The 24090-nt window shown below is 32.3% G+C and overlaps 1 protein-coding gene across 1 annotated transcript; it reads right to left on the bottom strand.

Annotated features, from left to right (window-relative positions):
• Positions 1-4641: 4641 nt before the first annotated feature.
• Positions 4642-24019, bottom strand: LOC143069806 (uncharacterized protein C6orf62 homolog). Its single transcript, XM_076244616.1, has 7 exons — positions 23216-24019; positions 19244-19333; positions 18205-18294; positions 12864-12986; positions 12299-12433; positions 9540-9599; positions 4642-7965 (listed from the first exon to the last, which is right to left on the bottom strand). Exons 1-7 carry the CDS (start codon positions 23342-23344, stop codon positions 7900-7902), a joined length of 693 nt encoding a protein of 230 aa, XP_076100731.1. The 5' UTR covers positions 23345-24019; the 3' UTR covers positions 4642-7899.
• Positions 24020-24090: the final 71 nt, after the last annotated feature.

Genomic DNA, 24090 nt, shown 5'->3' with positions numbered 1-24090 from the left:
GTACATTGGTTTACTTTTATAAATTGTTATTTGGATGGAGAGTTGTCTCATTGGCAATCATACCACATCTTCCTATATCTATATTTGATTCCTGCCGTACTGTGATAGTCTCTATTTATCCTCGACATTTTCAAGCTTCCAGGCCTTCCCCCTTCTAAAATATAAAGCTTTAAAGTAGTTGGTATGTTGTGAATTAGTTATAATTTCAGTTGAGTATTTTATACTCTTTTATTTGCTCTTTGTATATGGACCATAATTTGGTATTCGGCCTTTGGTTTCTTTTTGTATCCTTTTTTATAAGTTCTAAAATTTTAACTTTTATTTTGTGGGTTGTGTTGGTGTTAGAATAGTATGAATGGAACAATTGAGTTTTTCAAGAAAAAATTTATACATTTTGATTCACCGTTTACGTGACATGAAACCAAACAGGAAACCAATCTTTATTTTCTTTATTTTGCACAATATAATTCAAAAGGCATAAATAAACACCATTACTAGTGTTACTTGCTTCATGTTAATATTTAAAATCTATTTTCAATGTTATATTTAAGTTTTTTTTAAACCTGACAGGAAACCATAAGAAACCGAAAGCATTTTTTTAGTTTTATTTTATTGCAAAATCTGCTTAAAATAATCTGAACAGTATACTTTTTCTTAAAATCCATCTTAAATGTAACAGTATTATAAAACTCCTAAATATGTGCTTGTTTTGAAAACAATTAGTACAATTTATTCATAATTTTCCATATTTTCTTCATTGATACAGGATACCATAATCGTTGTATCTTGATGTTTAAGCCAAAAAAATGTATTTATATTTGGTTTTGATATTCCAGTTATATACAATTTATTCCAAATCATTGGCAATGTAACATTCTTTAAATCCAGTAAAGAAAAAAACTTTTAACTTGGAATTAAAATCTTTAAAATAGGCACAATGTGATACTTGTGACCTGTACACCATCTACATGGTTTCCACATTTTAACCTACTTTAGTGGGCTAAAATCAATAAAGTACTTCCTTTCAAGTCATGCATGGTAAAAGTTTACTTCTCCTTTGACAAGTTTATTGCGTTTCTGATAAGTGTTTGCAGAACATGAATAAACAAGAATGTGTCCACAGTACACGGATGCCCCACTCACACTATCATTTTCTATGTTTAAAGGACTGTGAAATTGGAATAAATTCTCTAATTTGGCATTAAAATTAGAATGATCTTATCAAAGGGAACATGTATACTAAGTTTCAAGTTGATTGGACTTCTACTTTATCAAAAACTACCTTGACCAAAAACTTTAACCTGAAATTTGCACTATCATTTTCTATGTTCAGTGAACCGTGAAATTGGGGTCAAAACTCTAATTTGGCATTTAAATTCGAAAGATCATATCATAGGGCACATGTATACTAAGTTTCAAGTTGATTGGACTTCAACTTCATCAAAAACTACCTTGACCAAAAACTTTAACCTGAAGCCAAAAACTTTAACCTGAAATTTGCACTATCATTTTCTATGTTCAGTGAACCGTAAAATTGGGGTCAAAACTCTAATTTGGCATTTAAATTAGAAAGATCATATCATAGGGCACATGTATACTAAGTTTCAAGTTGATTGGACTTCAACTTCATCAAAAACTACCTTGACCAAAAACTTTAACCTGAAGCGGGACAGACGGACGAACGAACAGACGAACGAACGAACGAACAGACGGACGGACGAACGAACGAACGGACGCACAGACCAGAAAACATAATGCCCCTCTACTATCGTAGGTGGGGCATAAAAATATTAATTAACAAGAATGTGTCCAAAGTACACGGATGCCCCACTCACACTATCATTTTCCATGTTCAATGGACCATGAAATTGGATAAAAAATATAATTAGGCATTAAAATTAGAAAGATAATATCATAGGGAACATGTGTACTAAGTATCAAGTTGATTGGACTTCAACTTCATCAAAAACTACCTTGACCAAAAACTTTAACCTGAAACATGCACTTTCATTTTCTATGTTCAGTGGACCCTGAAATTGGGGTCAAAAGTTTAATTTGGCTTTAAAATTAGAAAGATCATATCATAAGGAACATGTGTACTAAGTTTCAAGTTGATTGGACTTCAACTTCATCAAAAACTACCTTGACCAAAAACTTTAACCTGAAACATGCACTTTCATTTTCTATGTTCAGTGGACCGTGAAATTGGGGTCAAAAGTTTAATTTGGCTTTAAAATTAGAAAGATCATATCATAAGGAACATGTGTACTAAGTTTCAAGTTGATTGGACTTCAACTTCATCAAAAACTACCTTGACCAAAAACTTTAACCTGAAAAACTTTAACCTGAAACATGCACTTTCATTTTCTATGTTCAGTGGACCGTGAAATTGGGGTCAAAAGTTTAATTTGGCTTTAAAATTAGAAAGATCATATCATAAGGAACATGTGTACTAAGTTTCAAGTTGATTGGACTTCAACTTCATCAAAAACTACCTTGACCAAAAACTTTAAGCTGAAACATGCACTTTCATTTTCTATGTTCAGTGGACCGTGAAATTGGGGTCAAAAGTTTAATTTGGCTTTAAAATTAGAAAGATCATATCATAAGGAACATGTGTACTAAGTTTCAAGTTGATTGGACTTCAACTTCATCAAAAACTACCTTGACCAAAAACTTTAACCTGAAAAACTTTAACCTGAAACATGCACTTTCATTTTCTATGTTCAGTGGACCGTGAAATTGGGGTCAAAAGTTTAATTTGGCTTTAAAATTAGAAAGATCATATCATAAGGAACATGTGTACTAAGTTTCAAGTTGATTGGACTTCAACTTCATCAAAAACTACCTTGACCAAAAACTTTAACCTGAAGCGGGACAGACGGACGAACGAACAGACGAACGAACGAACGAACAGACGGACGGACGAACGAACGAACGAACGGACGCACAGACCAGAAAATATAATGCCCCTCTACTATCGTAGGTGGGGCATAAAAACTGTGACAAAGATGCCAACTTTGTACATTCCAAGTGTAACGGTATATTAACATTTATTTTTTATTAAATTATATTTATTCACCTAAAATATCCAGTAATATTTACTGCTGAAGTTAAATCAATCCAACGAGCATTGGTACAATGATAAGAGACGTAATTTCGATTGATTTTTCCAAGGACTCTTCACGTCATTATCGGGAAACGAAGTGTGTTCTAACGTCTGTCAAATATGAAATCGATTTTGTCAAGTCATTGGGCATTTATTTTCACACAGGATCGTATGTAACATTATGCACATAGGAAAAATAACAGACCACCGGAGCAATCTCTTTGACAATTGTATTTTCCTCTTTTACACAAGACGAAACAAGTCTACCGATTATGTTTGCTAACATCCCGTTGGAAACAAAAACAATGTTTAGACCTAGTATTTCGTACATCCGGCCGTAATGGCGTTATCACATGTTAGTCACATGTTTCACGTATGACCGGAAATGATTAGAACTTAAGGACAAAAACAATTTTAATAAATAACTGGACTTCTGTTTCGTGTGAAATGTAAAGCATAACGATAACGTCATTTTCTTACTTAATTATTACGAAGATCAAAACAAGAATGTCAATCATCTCTGATTTACCTGTTTGAACATCTCGCGAGAGTTCATATTTGCATATTGTTTTTAAGAATTCTATTACAACAAAGCAGATTACATCATCTAAAATTTGCGTTACGAAATCGGACACAAAAATCACGCCACTGTTCTTACATCTGCTACATAAATACTTATAGTTCTCGGCATTTTCTTCTCACTATTCTTATTGGTCGATGTTCTTTGTTATTTGAAAGCAAAAGTTACGAATTTGCCGATGACGATTATCTATAAATCAGTCAGCGTTATGCTCTTCGGAAGCAAAAAGTAACGCGAGAAACGACACAAAAATACGGTTGTAGAATCTTTGAAATTCGTATATTTCATTTTTTTTTCTAGGGAAGAGTAGCATACACTTGTATGTTGATAAAAATAATGGCATCTTTAGATGTAGTTACAACTTTTCTTACAGTAATTCACATTTTATCACTTTTCTATAGTTATAGGAAACGGAGCCCAATACCAAATTATGGTCCATATCTTAGACTCGAGTAAAGCATACAAAACATTGAAGACGCTTTTGTGTTTACTCGCCTTTATAACTGATACGTCCAAAACATTGGTGCCGTGACCAGGATATGCAGCTGGATCACTATCCCTATGTAGAGCTTTCTGCAACAACACTTTCAAGAATGGTTGTCTGACAGTAAAAATCTCAACATTCTGCACATTTCCAACTGTGAAAAAACTTCTATTTAATCCTATTTAATCCTATGTTCTATATCTATACATGCTAGCAATGTTGGTTGGTAGTGGGATCATTGGGCCCATTTTTTTAACTACCTCAATGATGATTGTGACCACATTTGGTACAAATTGGTGAATAAGTTTCAGAGATTTTTAAAAAGATAACAAACAATGAAAAACAAAAGACACCAAGTGATGAGAGGAGATCAATTGACCTTTTGGGTTGGGTGAAGTCAAAGAATGTTTAATTGTTTGCTTCTGAGACCGTAACTATTGTAGTTTTGAGAAATGAAAAACACAAATATCAGTTTAGTAATATAATTTATTAATTTACTGTCTCTTTAAGGAATGTCAACATTCTGGCAGATGAAACAGTAGCTTATATGTCTGCAATCTGAAAATGCAGATGTAAATTTGTTTCTACTAATGAATATTGTTATATAAATGATAAATAATGACATCCTTTAAACAGCATAACAAGTCTATGACTGGCTTTTCCAAACCGTATATGATGAGAAATGAAATTCATGTACTGCACTGTTATTTCATATTACAAATGTATAGTAAATACTAAATCTATTAACATTGCATGTTAGCATCAGGATAAGTTCAACTTTTTGTGATATAGAGAACAAACTTCAATTAGAAGAAAATTTTCACTGCTTTCATTTCTAAATTGCTTAAAGATCATATGGTATTGTTTATGAATGTTTCCTATTTTATGTATACTTCTTTCGTCTTCATTTTTTTAAGTCATTAAGTTTGTTTTTTTCTATCTGCTTATACTTGAGATGGTACCAAAAACAATTAATAAAAACAAAATTCAAAGCATTGTTAAATTCCTGTTGACTCTTTGTTTTTACTTTAAGACAAATGTTATTTTGTATAATTCCACTTCAAGAATCTTTTGAACATAGATCATTATTTTTACACAAGATTTAAAGTTCCATAACTCTTGAACTTTAGATCTTAAAATAATCAAAAGTGAAAATATTATTGCTTCTATTATGATAACATTTTTAATAGCGATTGTTTGGAGCATACCTGAGTTACTGAGAGTAAGACAAAAGAAAAATTGCCAAGTTTTGGTAGATTAAAGTTAAGTAATTTTGACGGACCAATCTGGGAATAATCGTATCAAAAAAGTTACTTACTTGAGTTCTAACAAGTATCAAAAATGTCAAATAGCAATGATTTAATATATATTAAATGTCCCTCTCAAATTAATGTGTAGCATAACAATGTTGTTTGTTATCATAAAAAAACCATTGTATATGAGTTTGGATCCTCACCAAAACAGGCTAAATTGTATAGAGTGCTAATGCATTACCCCATGATTTGATTAACAAAAAAACCAAGTAGAAATGAAGAAAAAGATTACATAAGTTGAGGGATTCTTTATAATTTATGAAACAAATAATGTTTTTTGCAATTTGCTCGTCTTATGTTAATTGCAGAAATGCAAAAAAAAAAAAACCAGTTCAATTGCTTTTCAATTCTTTCAGGTTGAAATAAGGTTCACCACTCAAAAGATGTAACCTAGCATTGAAGTGAATGGAATTTTAGACATTATCTAATTCTAAAGTACTAAAATCACAAGTTTTTATTGAATATATGTGACCTAAAAAACATACCAAAAACCCTACTTAAAATGCGGAAATAGTACAGTGAAGATATGTAGCTGCAGACATAATTTATTTTTCGCCCTATGCAAAAATGAAAATCACAATTACTGTGCTGCCAAAGATTATATATCAACATATAAATATCAGCAAAAATAAAAAATAAAAAACAAAATCAACAAATGATAAAAACAACTCTTTTATACCATACAGTAGTTTGTATCTAGAATGACTCCCAACTTTCCTGATTCAAACACATTGATATCTTAAAACCAATTGTAAATATTATCAGGATTTTTTGGTTGAAACTTTAGTTGGTGGAAATTGTGTAAAAAATTCTGAACTTCTACATTAATAGAAGTGATTCTTAAAAATTCAAGCATGTCAAAGCAATGAATTGAAAAATCAATTCACATGGCTCAATCCTGTTAAGAAATCATACTTCACTGCAATTCTCAACATTAACAACATTTTATGGAAATAAGTTTTTAATACATAAAATCCGTGCATAATTTCTCCCTCCCTTTTAACATAAATACAATGAGTAAAAAAATCATATTTTCAGAAAGAAAAAACTCAATTGATGACAATAGAAAAACGTCTTGCTTGATTAGTATGTCAGGAGACCACCAATTTCACTACTGTATTTACAAACAAATAAAATACATACAAACACACTTCATACATGCATGCACACTAACCTTTTACAACCAAACCAAATTTCAATTAACACACTTAACATAGAACTAAGATAGGAAAACTTTGTAACAATTACTAGCATACACCCTCATTCTCACACTTTCATGACAAAATTGATAAACATTTTAGATACCTTTTATAATTTACTTTTGGAAAATAAAATAAAAAGGATAACGAAAGATGCCTAAACGATATGAAAAGATTATTAATGTTCTGGTTCACCATCTGGATTTAAAATAAATCACTACCACCATAGGGAAAATCCAATATCTGATCCTTTACTGCTCCCTGAGATGTGAGCAATGCTGGGAGTTCAATTTTAAATTTGTTAAAATTTATTTAGATAAATGTTTCTTTTTAATTAGAGATGCACTTCTTTTTAATTAGAGATGCAATAGTATTAACCTGAAATAAACTGAACAAGGATAACATTTAAATGCTTTTCTTTGTAACATCTCAGTACCTGACTAACAAACACACAATTTTCTGTTCATATATGTCATATTTCAAGTAAGCTTTTCAAAATGCAGAACACTTATTTGGATGACATGAAGAAGTAACTGGTAGCTATATTCTGACTCTATTTAAACCTTCCCTTACAGTTTTAAGTCTGAAAGTGGTAAGAAGATTTATTGATAAAACAGTGGAAAAAAATTGCCTCTGAACTCAATATACATAAATTTTTCAGTACAAATGCTTTGAATAAATGTAATAAACCTTAGTCAGTAACTTAAAAACTGGTTTTTGATAGGTTATTATTATTCATATTTGTTTGTTGTATACTGTCTTAATTATTTTCTTATTAGGAAAATTAAAATGAGAGTGAGGACTCCAAAATTGTGTCACCTATTGAATTAATTTTATAATGAATAAAAGCCTAAACATTTCTTCTCAAAAATGTGTTGTGACAAACAAAATAATGTAGCTTTTATTAGTCCAGCCTAGTTGATTGGTCTTTAAGAAATTATACTTTCTACACTTAAATGCCATCTTTGTGATTGTCCTTCAGACAGAATCATCTTGGGTCCAACTTAAATGTGAAATGAAATGTCTGCATTACTTTATATATGTAACAAGCTTTTTATATGAGCCATGTATGAATGAAATGTCCATAAAAATAATTTTTGCACTGGCCAATCAAAAGATTACATTGCCATTAACATAGTTATTTTCACTATCAACATATTGACTTTGTAACAGTTACATGACACAGAACATCCCTGATTTATGTATGCTTTGGTTTAATCTGGAATATGTTGTGAGAGAATTTCTTCCACAGTACCAGGCCCCCATGATGTCAGCTGATCCTGAAGAATAAAAAAACATATTAAATTTTATGGTTCATTGTCCAAAATAGTGTTTATGGTGGATTCTTTTCCTTCATAGGTACCATTTCTTGAAGATTGAGGAAACATGATATTTTCTTGGATTTTTGAATTAGTGGTTCAGCAAAAGTTTGTTTATGAGTCTATAGTCATTTCATACTTTATTGAACATTCAAAATATTTGAATTCCCAATACCAATGAATCCATAAATAATAGTGAATCCGCAGTAGAACTGTAGTCAAATAATAACTATTTCAAAATGAATAAACAGCTGTGCCATGAGCGCATGATACACCCGTCATCTTGTGTGCAATTATCACAAATAGTTTCTGAGATACAGCGTGACATGTGAAAACCTGCCTTTTTTAACAAAAAAACTCAATATTTCTAAAATAAAATTTTGAATCAAAACCAAAAAGTATACAGATCTTTAGATTACTACAACTAATAAGTGTGTAAAGTTTTAAGCAATAATCAGAAATCCTTTTTAAGATATGGCACGACATGTTAAAAACCCCATCCCCTGTTTTACAAAATACTCAATAACTCAAAAATAAAATTTTGATACATAACCAAAAATTATACAGATCTTAAGATTAATAGAACTAAGAAGTGTGTGAAGTTTTAAGCAATTATCATAAATCTTATTTGAGATACGGCGCAACATGTGAAAAAAAACACACCCCTGTTTTAGTTACAAAGTCCTGTAACTCAAGAAGTTTTAATTTTATTTTCACCAAAAAGTATACAGATCGTATGACCATCATAAGGAACAACTTTATTAAGTTTCAAGATATTTGGATGATTCATTCTCAAGTTACAGGTTACGGTGTGAGATGTTTACGCCGGACAGACGGACACCAGAATTTGTATACCATAATACGTCCCGTCAAAATTTTGACATCTGATGGGCGTATAAAAACTTGCATTACAAACAGGCCTCCCAAGACAGGGAAGAAGTATATTTCCCTCTGGTCAACCCATGAATATTTGAAGATTTTCTGAATATTCATATGCTACTACAAAGAAAAAGGTTTCATCATGTTTTCTTCCTCTTTTTTCCTCTACTTTTTAAGAGTGCTGCAAAAAAAATAATTCTTGCAACATCTTTAATGAATCCTTAGGTGGCCTGTTGCAAGTTTAAATACTGCCATATCCAGAGCAGTACCATCTTTTTATGTGACAGTTTTCCTGGTAAATTATAGTTTTGCATATATATTGTTGAGTTTGTCATCCTGTATATAGATATAGGAAGATGTGGTGTGAGTGCCAATGAGACAACTCTCCATCCAAGTCACAATTTATAACAGTAAACCATTATAGGTCAAGGTACAGTCTTAAACACAGAGCCTTGGATCACATCGACCAGCAAGCTATAAAGGGCCCCATAAAATTACTAGTGTAAAACCATTCAAACAGGAAAACCAACAGTCTAATCTATTAAAAAAAAGGAGAAACACTTATGAACCACATAAACAAATGACAACTACTGAACATCAGATTATGCATGAAATGTTATGCAATAATTTTCACCAAATAAGAATATAATTCTTACCTGTGGCAAGTAGAGACATACACTTGACAGCTTGAACACAATCGCCTTGTTTTTACTTGTCTGAAATATACAATAGTCATTTTAAGATTAAGAACCATGTGATCAAAATTCAAGGATCCAACAACAATATTTTTAGAGTCAAGACTGATGTTAAATAAAGTTAAAACAAAATGTCCTCATTCAGGTGTAATACCTCCAATTCATAGTATGTCACATCTAGTGGGATACGAAACTAGAGGCTCTAAAGAGCCTGTGTCGCTCACCTTGGTCTATGTGCATATTAAACAAAGGACACAAATGGATTCATGACAAAATTGTATTTTGGTGATGGTGATGTGTTTGAAGTTCTTACTTTACTGAACGATTTTGCTTCTTACAATTATATCTATAATGAACTTTGCCCATTAGTAACAGAGAACTATATTTGGTAAAAATTTACATATATTTACCAAATTAATGAAAATTGTTAAAAATTGACTATAAAGGGCAATAACTCCTTAAGGGGTCAATTGACCATTTAGGTCATGTTGACTTATTTGTAGATCTTACTTTGCTGAACATTATTGCTGTTTACAGTTTATCGCTATCTATAATAGTATTCAAGATAACCAAAAACAGCAAAATTTCTTTAAAAATTACCAATTGGAGGGCAGCAACCCAACAACCAGTTGTCCAATTCATCTGAAAAATTCAGGGCAGATAGATATTGACTTGATTAACAATTTAACTTCTTGTCAGATTTGCTCTAGATGCTTTGAATTCATAGTTATAAGCCAAAAACTGCATTTTACCCCTATGTTCTATTTTTAGCCGTGGCGGCCATCTTGGTTGAATGGCCAGGTCATCGGACACATTTTTCAAACAAGATACCCCAAAGATGATTGTGGCCTAGTAGTTTCAGTGGAGATTTTGTAAAAGATTACTTAGATTTATGAAAAATGGTTAAAGATTGACTATAAAGGGCAATAACTCCTAAAGGGGTCAACTGACCATTTTGGTCATGTTGACTTATTTGTAGATCTTACTTTGCTGAACATTATTGCTGTTTACAATTTATCTCTATCTATAATAATATTCAAGATAATAACCAAAAACAGCAAAATTTCCTCAAAATTACCAATTCAGGGGCAGCAACCCAACAACCGATTGACCGATTCATCTGAAAATTTCAGGGCAGATAGATCTTGACCTGATAAACATTTTTATCCCATGTCAGATTTCCTCAAAATGCTTTGGTTTTTGAGTTATAAGCCAAAAACTGCATTTTACCCCTTTGTTCTATTTTTAGTGGTGGCGGCCATCTTGGTTGGTTGACCAGGTCACGCCACATTTTTTAAACTAGATACCCCAAAGATGATTGTGGCCAAGTTTGGATTAATTTGGCCCAGTAGTTTCAGAGGAGAAGATTTTTGTAAAAGATTAATTTAATTTATGAAAAATGGTTAAAATTGACTATAAAGGGCAATAACTCCTAAACGGGTCAACTGACCATTTTGGTCATGTTGACTTATTTGTAGATCTTACTTTGCTGAACATTATTGCTGTTTACAGTTTATCTCTATCTATAAAAATATTCAAGATAATAACCAAAAACAGCAAAATTTCCTCAAAATTACCAATTCAGGGGCAGCAACCCAACAACCGATTGACTGATTCATCTGAAAATTTCAGGGCAGATAGATCTTAACCTGATAAACATTTTTATCCCGTCAGATTTCCTCAAAATGCTTTGGTTTTGAGTTATAAGCCAAAAACTGCATTTTACCCCTTTGTTCTATTTTTAGCCGTGGCGGCCATCTTGGTTGGTTGACCAGGTCACGCCACACATTTTTTAAACTAGATACCCCAAAGATGATTGTGGCCAAGTTTGGATTAATTTGGCCCAGTAGTTTCAGAGGAGAAGATTTTTGTAAAAGATTACTTTAATTAACGAAAAATGGTTAAAAATTGACTATAAAGGGCAATAACTCCTAAACGGGTCAACTGACCATTTTGGTCATGTTGACTTATTTGTAGATCTTACTTTGCTGAACATTATTGCTGTTTACAGTTTATCTCTATCTATAATAATATTCAAGATAATAACCAAAAACAGCAAAATTTCCTCAAAATTACCAATTCAGGGGCAGCAACCCAACAACCGATTGACCGCTTCATCTGAAAATTTCAGGGCAGATAGATCTTGACCTGATAAACATTTTTACCCCATGTCAGATTTGCTCTAAATGCTTTGGTTTTTGAGTTATAAGCCAAAAACTGCATTTTACCCCTATGTTCTATTTTTAGCTGTGGCGGCCATCTTGGTTGCTTGACCGGGTCACGCCACACATTTTTTAAACTAGATACCCCAATGATGATTGTGGCCAAGTTTGGTTTGATTTGGCCCAGTAGTTTCAGAGGAGAAGATTTTTGTAAAAGTTAACGACGACGGACGACGACGGACGACGGACGCCAAGTGATGAGAAAAGCTCACTTGGCCCTTCGGGCCAGGTGAGCTAAAAAGGGTTGAAAAAAATATTCCCTTGAGTTTGACAGTTGTAGAAAATTAGTTGTACATTTCATTGCAATAAAAAATTTCTAAGTCATAAACATATACCTTTGGTGTTTTGAAGCACACTATTTTTTTTATTTGGTGTTGGTCAGAATTATAATGGTTCCACCATGTCCACTTTTTTTTGTCTTTTAAATCATACCATAAATGATATTTAACTCATTTTCAATTAATAGGTGTCGCTATCTTAGTGGCAAGAAATATTTACCTGTAATTGATTTTTGTCTATAAATAAAAACATAGATTGTGCTGGGTTGTTGATAATCATTCCAGATTTGTCCTTTCTGGTTAGCAGCCGCATTAATTGTTTTTCATAGTCACCACGTAGAAAATTAAATTCTGCCTGAAAAAAAGTCACAGCAAATTTTAAAAGGTGTGATTTTTTTTTAATGATTATAATCAATATATCAAATTTTAAAAAGTAAATAAGCCTGATTTTGAGAATTGGTTTCATAAATACAAGTCTGCCTGAATAAACATTCTTTGAGAATGACTTGTACATGTATCTTAATAGTTGTTAATTTCTATATCATTTGGTTTCCTGTGGAGAACTGTCCAATTGGAAATTATACCTCATCTTCTAATCTTAATTTTTAGTAAAACTTAATGAAACAAAGTAAAACCTATGTAAGTTTACCAACCTATACTCAATAGAAATATAATATTGAACGACATACTGGAGCTTGTATGTCAACCTAATCAACACCCTGTGCCGAGAGGGTAATCAATGTTCTTTCTGAAACATAAACTTAAAATTTATAAAAGAAAAATACCTGAATAGGTTTGAATGGTGTGTCCTCTCCTTTCCATCTTGAGAATAAGATGCATTCAATTTTTTCTATATCATTTCTTGGCCACAAAAAGAAGTCTATTTCTGTTGTACATCCAAGTACATCCTGCAATATATTTTGAAATTGCCCATACATTTCAATTAGATTGTAAGACTTTAATCACCCTTATCAGGTAAAAAATGAAAAGTTAACAAAATACATTCTACTTTTTTGTTTTGTAATGAATTTGCCAGGTTACCACAGTCTAATAGGAATTGCAACCTGTTAAGTTTGGATTTCATAAAATATGTTTTATTAATTGCACAGAAAAAATATGTTGCTTTTCTCCATTTCCATAGTTCTTTAAAGATGTCATCACAACTTTAATTAAGAAATAATTCATGGAAGCCATAGATTGTTGGAAATTTACACATGGCCTGGGCCCTGATATTCAAATTTTATCCTGAGCGTTAGTTTATATGATTTTCTTGTAAGCTTCTGTCATTTTTATCCTGAGCGTTAATTTACATGATTTTCTTGTAAGCTTCTGTCATATCAAAAGTTGACATTTCGTAACTAAGGAGCCGCCATGTCGACTAACTGAAATTAGTAAATATGCAAATAATGCAAAAGAATAGAAAATAAAACAAAACCTACCTCAAAAATCAGTTTTAATACAAATCATACGAATTACGATGGTTCACGTAACAGAAAAGTTTCAACTGTAGAGGTTTCATTTGTATGACGTCATGTTTTGAAATCGGACTTAAATGCGCCAAAAAAAATAATAGTCTTTCGCAGAAATTTATTTTATTTTGTTGATTTCTCCGAGCTCTTGTGCAATACTGCTTTTTATTACGCATCCGAATAAGAAAAACAGTTATTTTGTCTTTTTTTAACTGCACTTTTTAAAACAATAAAATCAACAAAGGGTCTGCGAATAGGTTCCAATACATGTAGATTAACGTGGGAAGTATATTGTAACAGCCATTATTAAGCCATTATTATGTATATCTCTGAGTCTGCGCTACGTATAGATATATCGAGAATTTTATCACAGTGTTGTTTACAAAGTGAAAGAAGCACGTCATATTAGAATCAACATTTTCTCTTCAGTACTTTGGATTTATTTATGGGTTGTGGTTTAAAGACAATTTCTGATAAAGATACAAATCTTTTGTTGTTGGTAGATCAAAATTATATCTACATTTGAAAAAATAATTCTGATGAATATAACATATTAAAAACATTTTCTTTTTATTTCAGAATAAATACTTGGCTGAGCGCAGCCTGATACGACCACAGAGGTCGAAATCCTGAACAGTTGGGGAAAGTTTGGACACAATATTCAAGCTTGATACTGTCTGAATTTGGATTGTGATCAAATTTTTTACAAAGGTTTCTGATACAACATAAATGTGGTCAAAGATCTTATTAATATATTGGGCAATACTTTGCAATTGAAGATTTCTTGTTGAAAGTTTAAAAAAAAATTGGAATCCCTGAAAAAAATTGGGCAAAAAATATCCCCCACCCTTTTTTGAAACCAAAACTCAATTCAAGCCAATCATTTGTAGTATGAAATCTTGTAGCACAATTTCAGAGAGATACATACACTTTAACACAAGTTATTGTCTGGAAACTAGAAAAATGCTTATTTTTTCACCTTTTTTAGCCCCTAATTCCTCAATGTTAAGGGCAATTAACCCCAAACCCAATCCCAGCCTTCCCTTTATTATGTGGAACCTTGTGGTACGATGTCAGAGAGATCATACACTTACACACAAGTTATTGTCTGGAAACTAGAACCAGATGCTCCGCAGGGCGCAGCTTTATACGACCGCAGAGGTTGAACCCTGAACGGTTGGGGCAAGTATGGACACAACATTCAAGCTGGGTTCATCTCTAAATTTGGATTGTGATTAAATAGTTGACACAGCATAGGTTTCTGACACAGAATGAATGTGGTCTAATGAACTTAAAAAAAAATGTTTGCCTTTGAGCAATTCACTATGCTGTTGAATATTAATCCTCTCAAAAAAATGTTTGAAGAAATTTTCTTTTTATTTATGAAATCTGAAATGAAAAAAATTGACCCTCCAATTTTTTTTTCACATCCCCCTTTCCCTTATTTCAAAACTGATCTCAATTCAAATTTCTAATGAAGTTTGCAACAATAACTACTCATTTAAATACATCATAAAATATTAAAATGTAAAAAAAGTGCTTGTTATCAATGAATGGTAAAGATTGTTTTAATCTATCAGTTGGTAGTAAAAGTGAATATACATTGTATATTGTATAAAACAATGATTTAAGTTGATTCAACTACTATTCTGGACAAAGAAAGATAACTCCAATTGAAATCCAATTGGAATTTCTTGCTATTGCACAATATTGTGCAATTAGATATTTCTTGCTATTGTGCAATACTGTGCAATTGAAAATATTTGCTATTGCACAATACTGTGCAATTGAAGATTTCTTGCTATTGCACAATACTGTGTACTTGAAGATTTCTTGCTATTGCTGAATACTGTGCAATTGAAAATTTCTTGCTATTGCACAATACTTAATATAATAATTTTGGATCCTGATTTGGACCAACTTGAAAACTGGGCCCATAATCAAAAATCTAAGTACATGTTTAGATTCAGCATATCAAAGAGGCCCAAGAATTCAATTTTTGTTAAAATCAAACTTAGTTTAATTTTGGACCCTTTGGACGTTAATGTAAACCAATTTTAAAACGGGACCAAAAATTAAGAATCTACATACACAGTTAGATTTGGCATATCAAAGAACCCCAATTATTCAATTTTTGATGAAATCAAACAAAGTTTAATTTTGGACCCCGATTTGGACCAACTTGAAAACTGGGCCAATAATAAAAAATCTAAGTACATTTTTAGATTCAGCATATCAAAGAACCCCAAGGATTCAATTTTTGTTAAAATCAAACTAAGTTTAATTTTGGACCCTTTGGACCTTAATGTAGACCAATTTGAAAACGGGACCAAAAATTAAGAATCTACATACACAGTTAGATTCGGCATATCAAAGAACCCCAATTATTCAATTTTTGATAAAATCAAACAAAGTTTAAATCTGGACCCTTTGGGCCCTTTATTCCTAAACTGTTGGGACCAAAACTCCCAAAATCAATACCAACCTTCCTTTTATGGTCATAAACCTTGTGTTTAAATTTCATAGATTTCTATTTACTTATACTAAAGTTATGGTGCGAAAACCAAGAAAAATGCTTATTTGGGTCCCTTTTTGGCCCCTAATTCCTAAACTGTTGGGACCTAAACTCCCAAAATCAATACCAACCTTCCTTTTGTGGTCATAAACATTGTGTTTTAATTTCATTGATTTCTATTTACTTAAACTAAAGTTATAGTGCGAAAACCAAGAAAATGCTTATTTGGGCCCTTTTTGGCCCCTAATTCCTAAAATGTTGGGACTAAAACTCCCAAAATCAATCCCAACCTTCCTTTTGTGGTCATAAACCTTGTGTTAAAATTTCATAGATTTCTATTCACTTTTACTAAAGTTAGAGTGCAAAAACTAAAAGTATTCGGACGACGATGACGACGCAGACGACGACGCCAACGTGATAGCAATATACGACGAAAAATTTTTCAAATTTTGCGGTCGTATAAAAATGCTTGTTTTTTTCCCCTTTTTGGTCTTTAATTCCTAAACTGTTGGCCCCACAACCACTAAAACAAGTGAAACTGCGAGCTACTGCTCACTGATGATACCCCCGCCGCAAGTGGATAATATTAATAGTGTAAAAATATGCAAGTGTTCGGTAAACAGGAAGTTGTCTAGTGATGAATCTGAAAATGCATCACACGGTATAGCTGACTTATATAAATCCTGAAACCAAATTTCAGAAATCCTTGTATTGTAGTTCCTGAGAAAAATGTGACGAAAATTTTCAACTTGGCTATCATGTGTAAAATCATACAAGTGTTCGGTAAACAGGAAGTTGTCGAGTGATGAATCTGAAAACGCATCACACGGTATAGCTGACTTATATAAATCCTGAAACCAAATTTCAGAAATCCTTGTATTGTAGTTCCTGAGAAAAATGTGACGAAAATTTTCAACTTGGCTATCATGTGTAAAATCATACAAGTGTTCGGTAAACACGAAGTTGTCCAGTGATGAATCTGAAAACGCATCACACGGTATAGCTGACTTATATAAATCCTGAAACCAAATTTCAGAAATCCTTGTATTGTAGTTCCTGAGAAAAATGTGACGAAAATTTTCAACTTGGCTATCATGTGTAAAATCATACAAGTGTTCGGTAAACAGGAAGTTGTCGAGTGATGAATCTGAAAACGCATCACACGGTATAGCTGACTTATATAAATCCTGAAACCAAATTTCAGAAATCCTTGTATTGTAGTTCCTGAGAAAAATGTGACGAAAATTTTCAACTTGGCTATCATGTGTAAAATCAGACAAGTGTTCGGTAAACAGGAAGTTGTCAAGTGATGAATCTGAAAACGCATCACACGGTATGGCTGACATATATACATGTTGATACTAAATTACAGAAAGGGTGGATGTGCAGTTCCTGAGAAAAATGTGACGAAAGTTTCATGGGACGGACTGACTGACAGACGGACTAACGGACTGATGGACGGACTGACGGACGGACGGACAGACAGAGGTAAAACAGTATACCCCCCCTTTTTTAAAGCGGGGGTATAATGAATCTGAACTTTCTACTTGTGGTACAATTTCATAGCAATCACTTATGCACAAGTTATTATCCTGAAACTAGAAAAATGCTTGTTTTGGGCCAATAATTCCTAAACCGTTGGGGCCATCATCCCTAAATCACTCCCAACCTTCCTTTTGTGGTATTGAACCTTCATAAAAAAGTTCATAGAGATCCAATCACTTAAACTAAAGTTATTGTTTGGAAACCAATTTGTCTTTGGACGGCCATGACGCAGACAAGAACATCATTACATTTTACGATCCTAAAATTTTTTTTTTGCGGTGGTATAAAAACTAGTGCTTTCATCTTTTTGTATGGATATTCTGGAACAATTTAGGGACTAATCAAGATTCTGGTAACTTTATTAATGGAAACATCGCAGTTGAGGAGACTTTAAATTAATGTAATTGTTATATTTTGTTGAATATTGTTCCATTTCCTATCAGTGTATTTCACATCCTCTGCTGCAGTTGAAAATGGAAAAATTTTGAGTTAATGTGTCGACTCAATGATATTTGTCTGAATTTGTTTTTTTGTTTGTTTCTTGTGGTTTTACACCCTTTCATTCAAATTCACATTTTTTCTATGCATAAAGCTTACCCTTCTCATTGACTGCCACCTTGGGGCATGAAGTTGAACCACATCTTTTTCCAGTAATTCTTTTGAGCTTTCTAAAGAGTATGCTTCCTCCTACAAATACAACCAAGTGTGAATAAAACATAACAATGATTTAACAAAAACTCAAAAATAATCTCAGTACAGCAATCGCAGTAGTAAGTAATAATTATCATGTCATTTTCTTCTGACATATTATATACAATTCATTTTGTAAGATATCAATAAAAAGAAATATTTTTGCTATGTCAGCTTAAAAAGCTAATGTGGGCAAGTTGATAAGCCTTATCTTAACTGGTCATACTAATTTCAAATATAAAACCTTTAGCATGTTTAGATCAGCATAAAAAAGAAGCAAGGACATTTGTTACACTGGCCTTGATGCATAATATGAAAGAGTTCATAACAGGCAATGCAATTGTGGCAATTTGAAACCTGAACATGCATACATGTATCAGTCAGTATTTCCTGTCTTTGCATAAATTTTACAAGATTTTAAAGATGTACATGGTGTACCTGGATAGTTAAATCCAGCTAACACATCAATATCATGAATATAGTCTACTAGCTCTAGCTGACTTTGCATAAAAAGACAGATACATGCAGATCAGTATAGTATCCTAGCTGACTTTTTGCATAAATGTACTTTAACCAGATAACATACATGCATTAACAAAAACAGTTAGAAAATAGAAACAATTTCTGGACGTACAGATGTGCAGACAGATAAATTAAATTAAAAATAAACCACTTAATTTGGATACTTTTCATATTTTTATACAACGTATATACATGTACACAACAAATAAAACCAAAGAACATTTAGTCTTCACGCTTACCCACAAGTCCTATGACATTGGATTGTAAAATTGCTATCAGACTTGTAAAATTCTTCTCTACAAGCCAACAGAATCCAACTAAAATTTTCAAAAAATTGAAAGATTCTGGCGCATGGTTTGTGGACTCAAAAGTCAAGCGTGAAGGCTGATAGTAGACACTGTTATTATATATTTTGTAAGAATACCTTTACTCCTTTCATAATACTGTCTTCATAGTTGTTTGTCATAACTGGTATAACTTCTGCTACCTCAAATACTGCACCATTCTTCTTTTGCTTAAAATAGAAAATAATTTTTTTTTATATGATTTCATCATTCATACTCTTCAATAAATCATACATTTTAACTATGTTTGTAAGAATAAACTTATACATGTACTTTTTTTGCTGTGCATATTGATTTTGGATCATTGGTGGATACCCCATATCTTTTGTTATTCTATTATACATTTCATATGTTTATGCTAACGCTATATTGCACATGAATTTCTTGCAAGTCTAACATTTAGTGAATTTTTCAATGAAGAAGAGTCGTACATTTGTAAATGAATGTGACGGTCTACAACATAAATATGCATTAGTGGTCACGATTTGGAAATGGACAGACACATGACAGATGTGGGCCAAATCAGACAAGAGGCTGTCACAACGACAGCAAACCGGATTTATTAACATTTATTTTTGTCCTGGCAATATCACAAGAACCATAACTGATGAACGAAGAAAGTGAAAATCGTCATTATTGAACTTGACCTCCATTTTGTTGTCAGTAACAACATATTAAAATTTTAAAAGGTTTGGTTGACTGGTTCATGAGTAAATGCACGGACACAACATTTTTTAAACTTTCAAGAACCGTAACTCCTGAACGGTAAAGGTAAAAATTGTCATTATTGAACTTGACCTCCGTTATGTTGTCAGTAACAACATATTAAAATTTTAAAAGGTTTGGTTGAACGGTTCATGAGTAAATGCACGGACACAACATTTTTTAAACTTTCAAGAACCGTAACTCCTGAACGGTAAAAGTCAAAATCGTCATTATTGAACTTGACCTCCATTTTGTTGTCAGTAACAACATATTAAAATTTCAAAAGGTTTGGTTGACTGGTTCATGAGTAAATGCACGGACACGACATTTTTTAAACTTTCAAGAACCGTAACTCCTGAACGGTAAAAGTCAAAATAGTCATTATTGAACTTGACCTCCGTTGTGTTGTCAGTAACAACATATTAAAATTTTACAAGGTTTGGTTAAACGGTTCATGAGTAAATGCACGGACACAACATTTTTTAAACTTTCAAGAACCGTAACTCCTGAACGGTAAAAGTCAAAATCGTCATTATTAGACTTGACCTCCATTGTGTTGTCAGTAACAACATATTAAAATTTTAAAAGGTTTGGTTGACTGGTTCATGAGTAAATGCACGGACACGACATTTTTTAAACTTTCAAGAACCGTAACTCCTGAACGGTAAAAGTAAAAATTTTCATTATCGAACTTGACCTCCGTTATGTTGTCAGTAACAACATATTAAAATTTTACAAGGTTTGGTTGAATGGTTCATGAGTAAATGCACGGACACGACATTTTTTAAACTTTCAAGAACCGTAACTCCTGAACGGTCAAAGTCAAAATAGTCATTATTGAACTTGACCTCCATTTTGTTGTCAGTAACAACATATTAAAATCTTAACATTTGGTTGCCGCACGCCTGCCCGCCATACATCCCCAAATCAATAACCGACATTTTTGACACAAAAATCCAGTTAAAAATGAAGACTACCTGAGGCCAAATAAAAATATATGTGTGGTTCCAGTAACCCTATCGTCCCTACTTTTTTGGCTTAAAAATAGCCTACCCTAAACATTTTATTGTCATTTTTCGTTAAGCACTGTTAAAGTCAGAACGTTGCTCCCATAGACTCAATGTAAAAAAAAAACATAAAATAAAAAAAAATCCCTATCTACCTACCCTAACTTTTTTTCAGATGTAACTGGAACCACACATACTTTTTTATTTGGCCTAGGGAAAATATCACTTGCTACATGAAAAACAGATGATGTTGGACACAATTTTTTGATAAAAACCTTTGTAAAATACATGTAACAGAATGGAAATGAAAAACAATCAGTAATTTTTCAATTTGTAAAGGGGCATAACTTTAGAATGGTGAAAAGTGATGCCACCAAAATTCAAACTTGATCTGTGCTTTGCCATGTTCAGTGTCTTTCCTAGAAAATTTCTCATGCATGGTGGGTCCATGGTGAACTTGCAACGTGGCGCGCGACGCTTCTTTTTTCAGAACTATTTTCACTTCATAATGTATATATTAAAAGCCATATACATGTACCAATCTAATTGTTTTATTAAAGTTACAGCAATTCATACAAATCATGCAACTCTAAAGTATTTATCACAGATGAGAGGAATAAATGAAAGCCCTTGAGTTACAGACAATAATAAAAATAATCCAGTCTGCAATAGTTATTTACAAATTAATGTCAGGTACACATTATTTTGTTGATATTTTACTCTGTTTTAACTTTATAGGTAAGGCATGTAGTGTCCAGGTTTTGTAGTGGTTATTTGTGTTGCTGACACAAGAGTTTCAATTAAGGTGAAGTCAATATCTGTTATTTGGAAGCTAAGCTGACATTTTATTTCATGAAAATTAACTATCGATTTCAATACACCTCTCTTTGATTTATTTATAAAGATTCATATTGTAAAATTCCTATCTTGCTGAAGTGAAAGACCCCCACTTGTGATCACTTGTTTAAAAACGGTAAATGGGCCGCTAATTAGCTTGTGACCCTGGCCCATTGAAATAAAAATAGAACAACACAAGTTTATTAAAAAAAATACTTTTTCTGTAAATTATCAAATCTTATAAATTTTTCATATAAAGGCTGTCTTTTACTCGGCCCGGTGATGTGTATTCTTTGATAAAATCAATCAACCACGAATGATCTAAAAATATCTTTTTGTTATGACCAATCAAAAAATAGTTCATCAACTTTCTATGACCTTCTATAAACTGTTGAAGGAACTGTGAAAATTATTTAAAAAAATATACGTTGTTCATTCTCGGTGAAATGTTAGTTTCATAAACTAACCTGACCAAAATTAAACATTTTAAAGATCTCTGTTGAACAACGATGTCAAAAACCTGTTTTAAAAGTTAGCCACGGCACAGGCAAAAATGACAGGTAAAAGTCAATTTACAGAAAAGGTTAAATCTTTTTTTCTTTTTTTTCTTCACAGAAAGTACTTGAGCATTGGAGATTAATTTGACTATTTATTTATTAGCTATCTGGCAACTTCTATTATATAACTGAAGTCTAGAAGTATAACGAACTAATTAAGAAGGTTGTAAAATCCTGGCACACGCTACGTGATGCATGTTATTATCAGTTGGAGAAGTTTAAATCACCTGTGTTTGTTACTTGTCACTTCACTTTCAAAATATTGATTATGAATATATTACACAGCTACGATTTTCACACATAGCGGGATGCATAGCGGCAATGATGAAAGCATGGCGGTCGAAATTGATGCGTAGCGGTACCGCTATTCTTGAATAGCCTAGGGAAAACACTGATGTTTGTGGTAATAAGCATATATAAGTCTCATATCATATGGTTCGGGCAAACTCAAGTTTGACAACAGAAACAAAATTTCAGCATTTTATTTTATAAAGGGGCATAATTCTAGAACGGTTAAAGTGATGCCACCAACATTCAAACTTGATCCAAGTTGTGTGTTACTAAGCATAGACGTATTTACACTTGTATGCAAATTTTTCCGCCATTACATAAAATCACACAGGTTCCCGTAAACTTTTACATCATTTTAAATATTTGACGTCACATTTTAAAAATGATTGTTGTTTGACATCAAAAGGTGATTCGGAGACGATCTAAGGTCATTCGGAGGCAAGATACAGCTAAAGACCAAAAGCATAAATACGTTTATTGTGTAGAATTTTCATTACATTTGGTTGAGACAAACCTCAAAAAGTTAGAGAATGGAAACCAACTTTGCAACGTTTGGATATGTGTACATGTACGTACAGACAGACATGGGTAAAACTTAATGCCACCTCTGCTACAACAGGTGCATAAAACAATTGTGTTTATTATTTACATTTACCTTATCTTTAAAATGGAAAATAATATACATCTTGAATTCAAAGTGGTCTGCTAAAGATTCTCGTTTCTTCCTCAACTGATGCCTCAAGCGAGACAACGCTGCAGATTTCCTTACTAAAGGATCTCCCATTGCTGTTGGTTATACTTGTCCAGTTCAATTTTGGATTTCAAATACCAATTGCATCTACATGTAAAATTCAATTTATGCTGGCTATTCTCAATTTAATTAAGTCTATGAAATCCATTGATGTTTGCAATGCTAAAACATTTTTTTCAAATTTAAAGTGTTCTGTCTAAATTTAGCATCACTGCAATGTCAGCAAAATAATGTCATTTTTTTCTGTAGAAATAAATTCTAATACAACGTATTAACTAATCAATGGATAACCAATTAGTTCAAATAAAACTCAACGGTCTTAAAGAAAGATAAAGCTGTCTAAGGAAGCTTTGATTTTCTAAATTGAAAATGAAAAGTGAAATGAAAATTATATTTTCAAGGGGTTTTCCAGATGGTGTCCATATCGTTATGTGGAAACACAAAGCAGCACTGTTTTAGACGCACGAAAAGTACAATGACACAGTTTTATCAAATATTCATATCCCATTCTGGTTTCGTGACGTCGGTTACACTGGGAACGTGCCAGTTTCTATTAGACGAGTTAAAGATCAAAACGACAAATGGCGTTTTGAACTTCCGGTTTTGGTGATGGTAAGATAGATCTGTTAACCTACGAGGAAATATTTGTTTATCTCTTTCGTGAAGTGAATAATATGAGTCTCGTCTGTAATGTTGTTATCATTTATCCTTTAGAACGGGATAAATTTCAAATATTTAGACAAATTCTTTCTGTATCTGTGTTATCTGTTCATGGTGTT

This window comes from Mytilus galloprovincialis, chromosome 1 (genome assembly GCF_965363235.1).
Source record: "Mytilus galloprovincialis chromosome 1, xbMytGall1.hap1.1, whole genome shotgun sequence".
NCBI classification, from domain to species: Eukaryota; Metazoa; Mollusca; class Bivalvia; order Mytilida; family Mytilidae; genus Mytilus; species Mytilus galloprovincialis.
This window is presented reverse-complemented; position numbering and strand designations above follow the sequence as displayed.

What these genes read in the sequence shown, in the direction of transcription:
- LOC143069806 (XM_076244616.1), bottom strand. Translation starts at nt 23,344, where the DNA reads ATGGGAGATCCTTTAGTAAGGAAATCTGCAGCGTTGTCTCGCTTGAGG. An exon ending in TTTTCCATTTTAAAGATAAG is followed by an intron (nt 19,334 to 23,215) that starts GTAAATGTAAAT and finishes TTCTATTTTAAG; the next exon opens with CAAAAGAAGAATGGTGCAGT. An exon ending in GGTGGCAGTCAATGAGAAGG is followed by an intron (nt 12,987 to 18,204) that starts GTAAGCTTTATG and finishes AATATATTGCAG; the next exon opens with GATGTACTTGGATGTACAAC.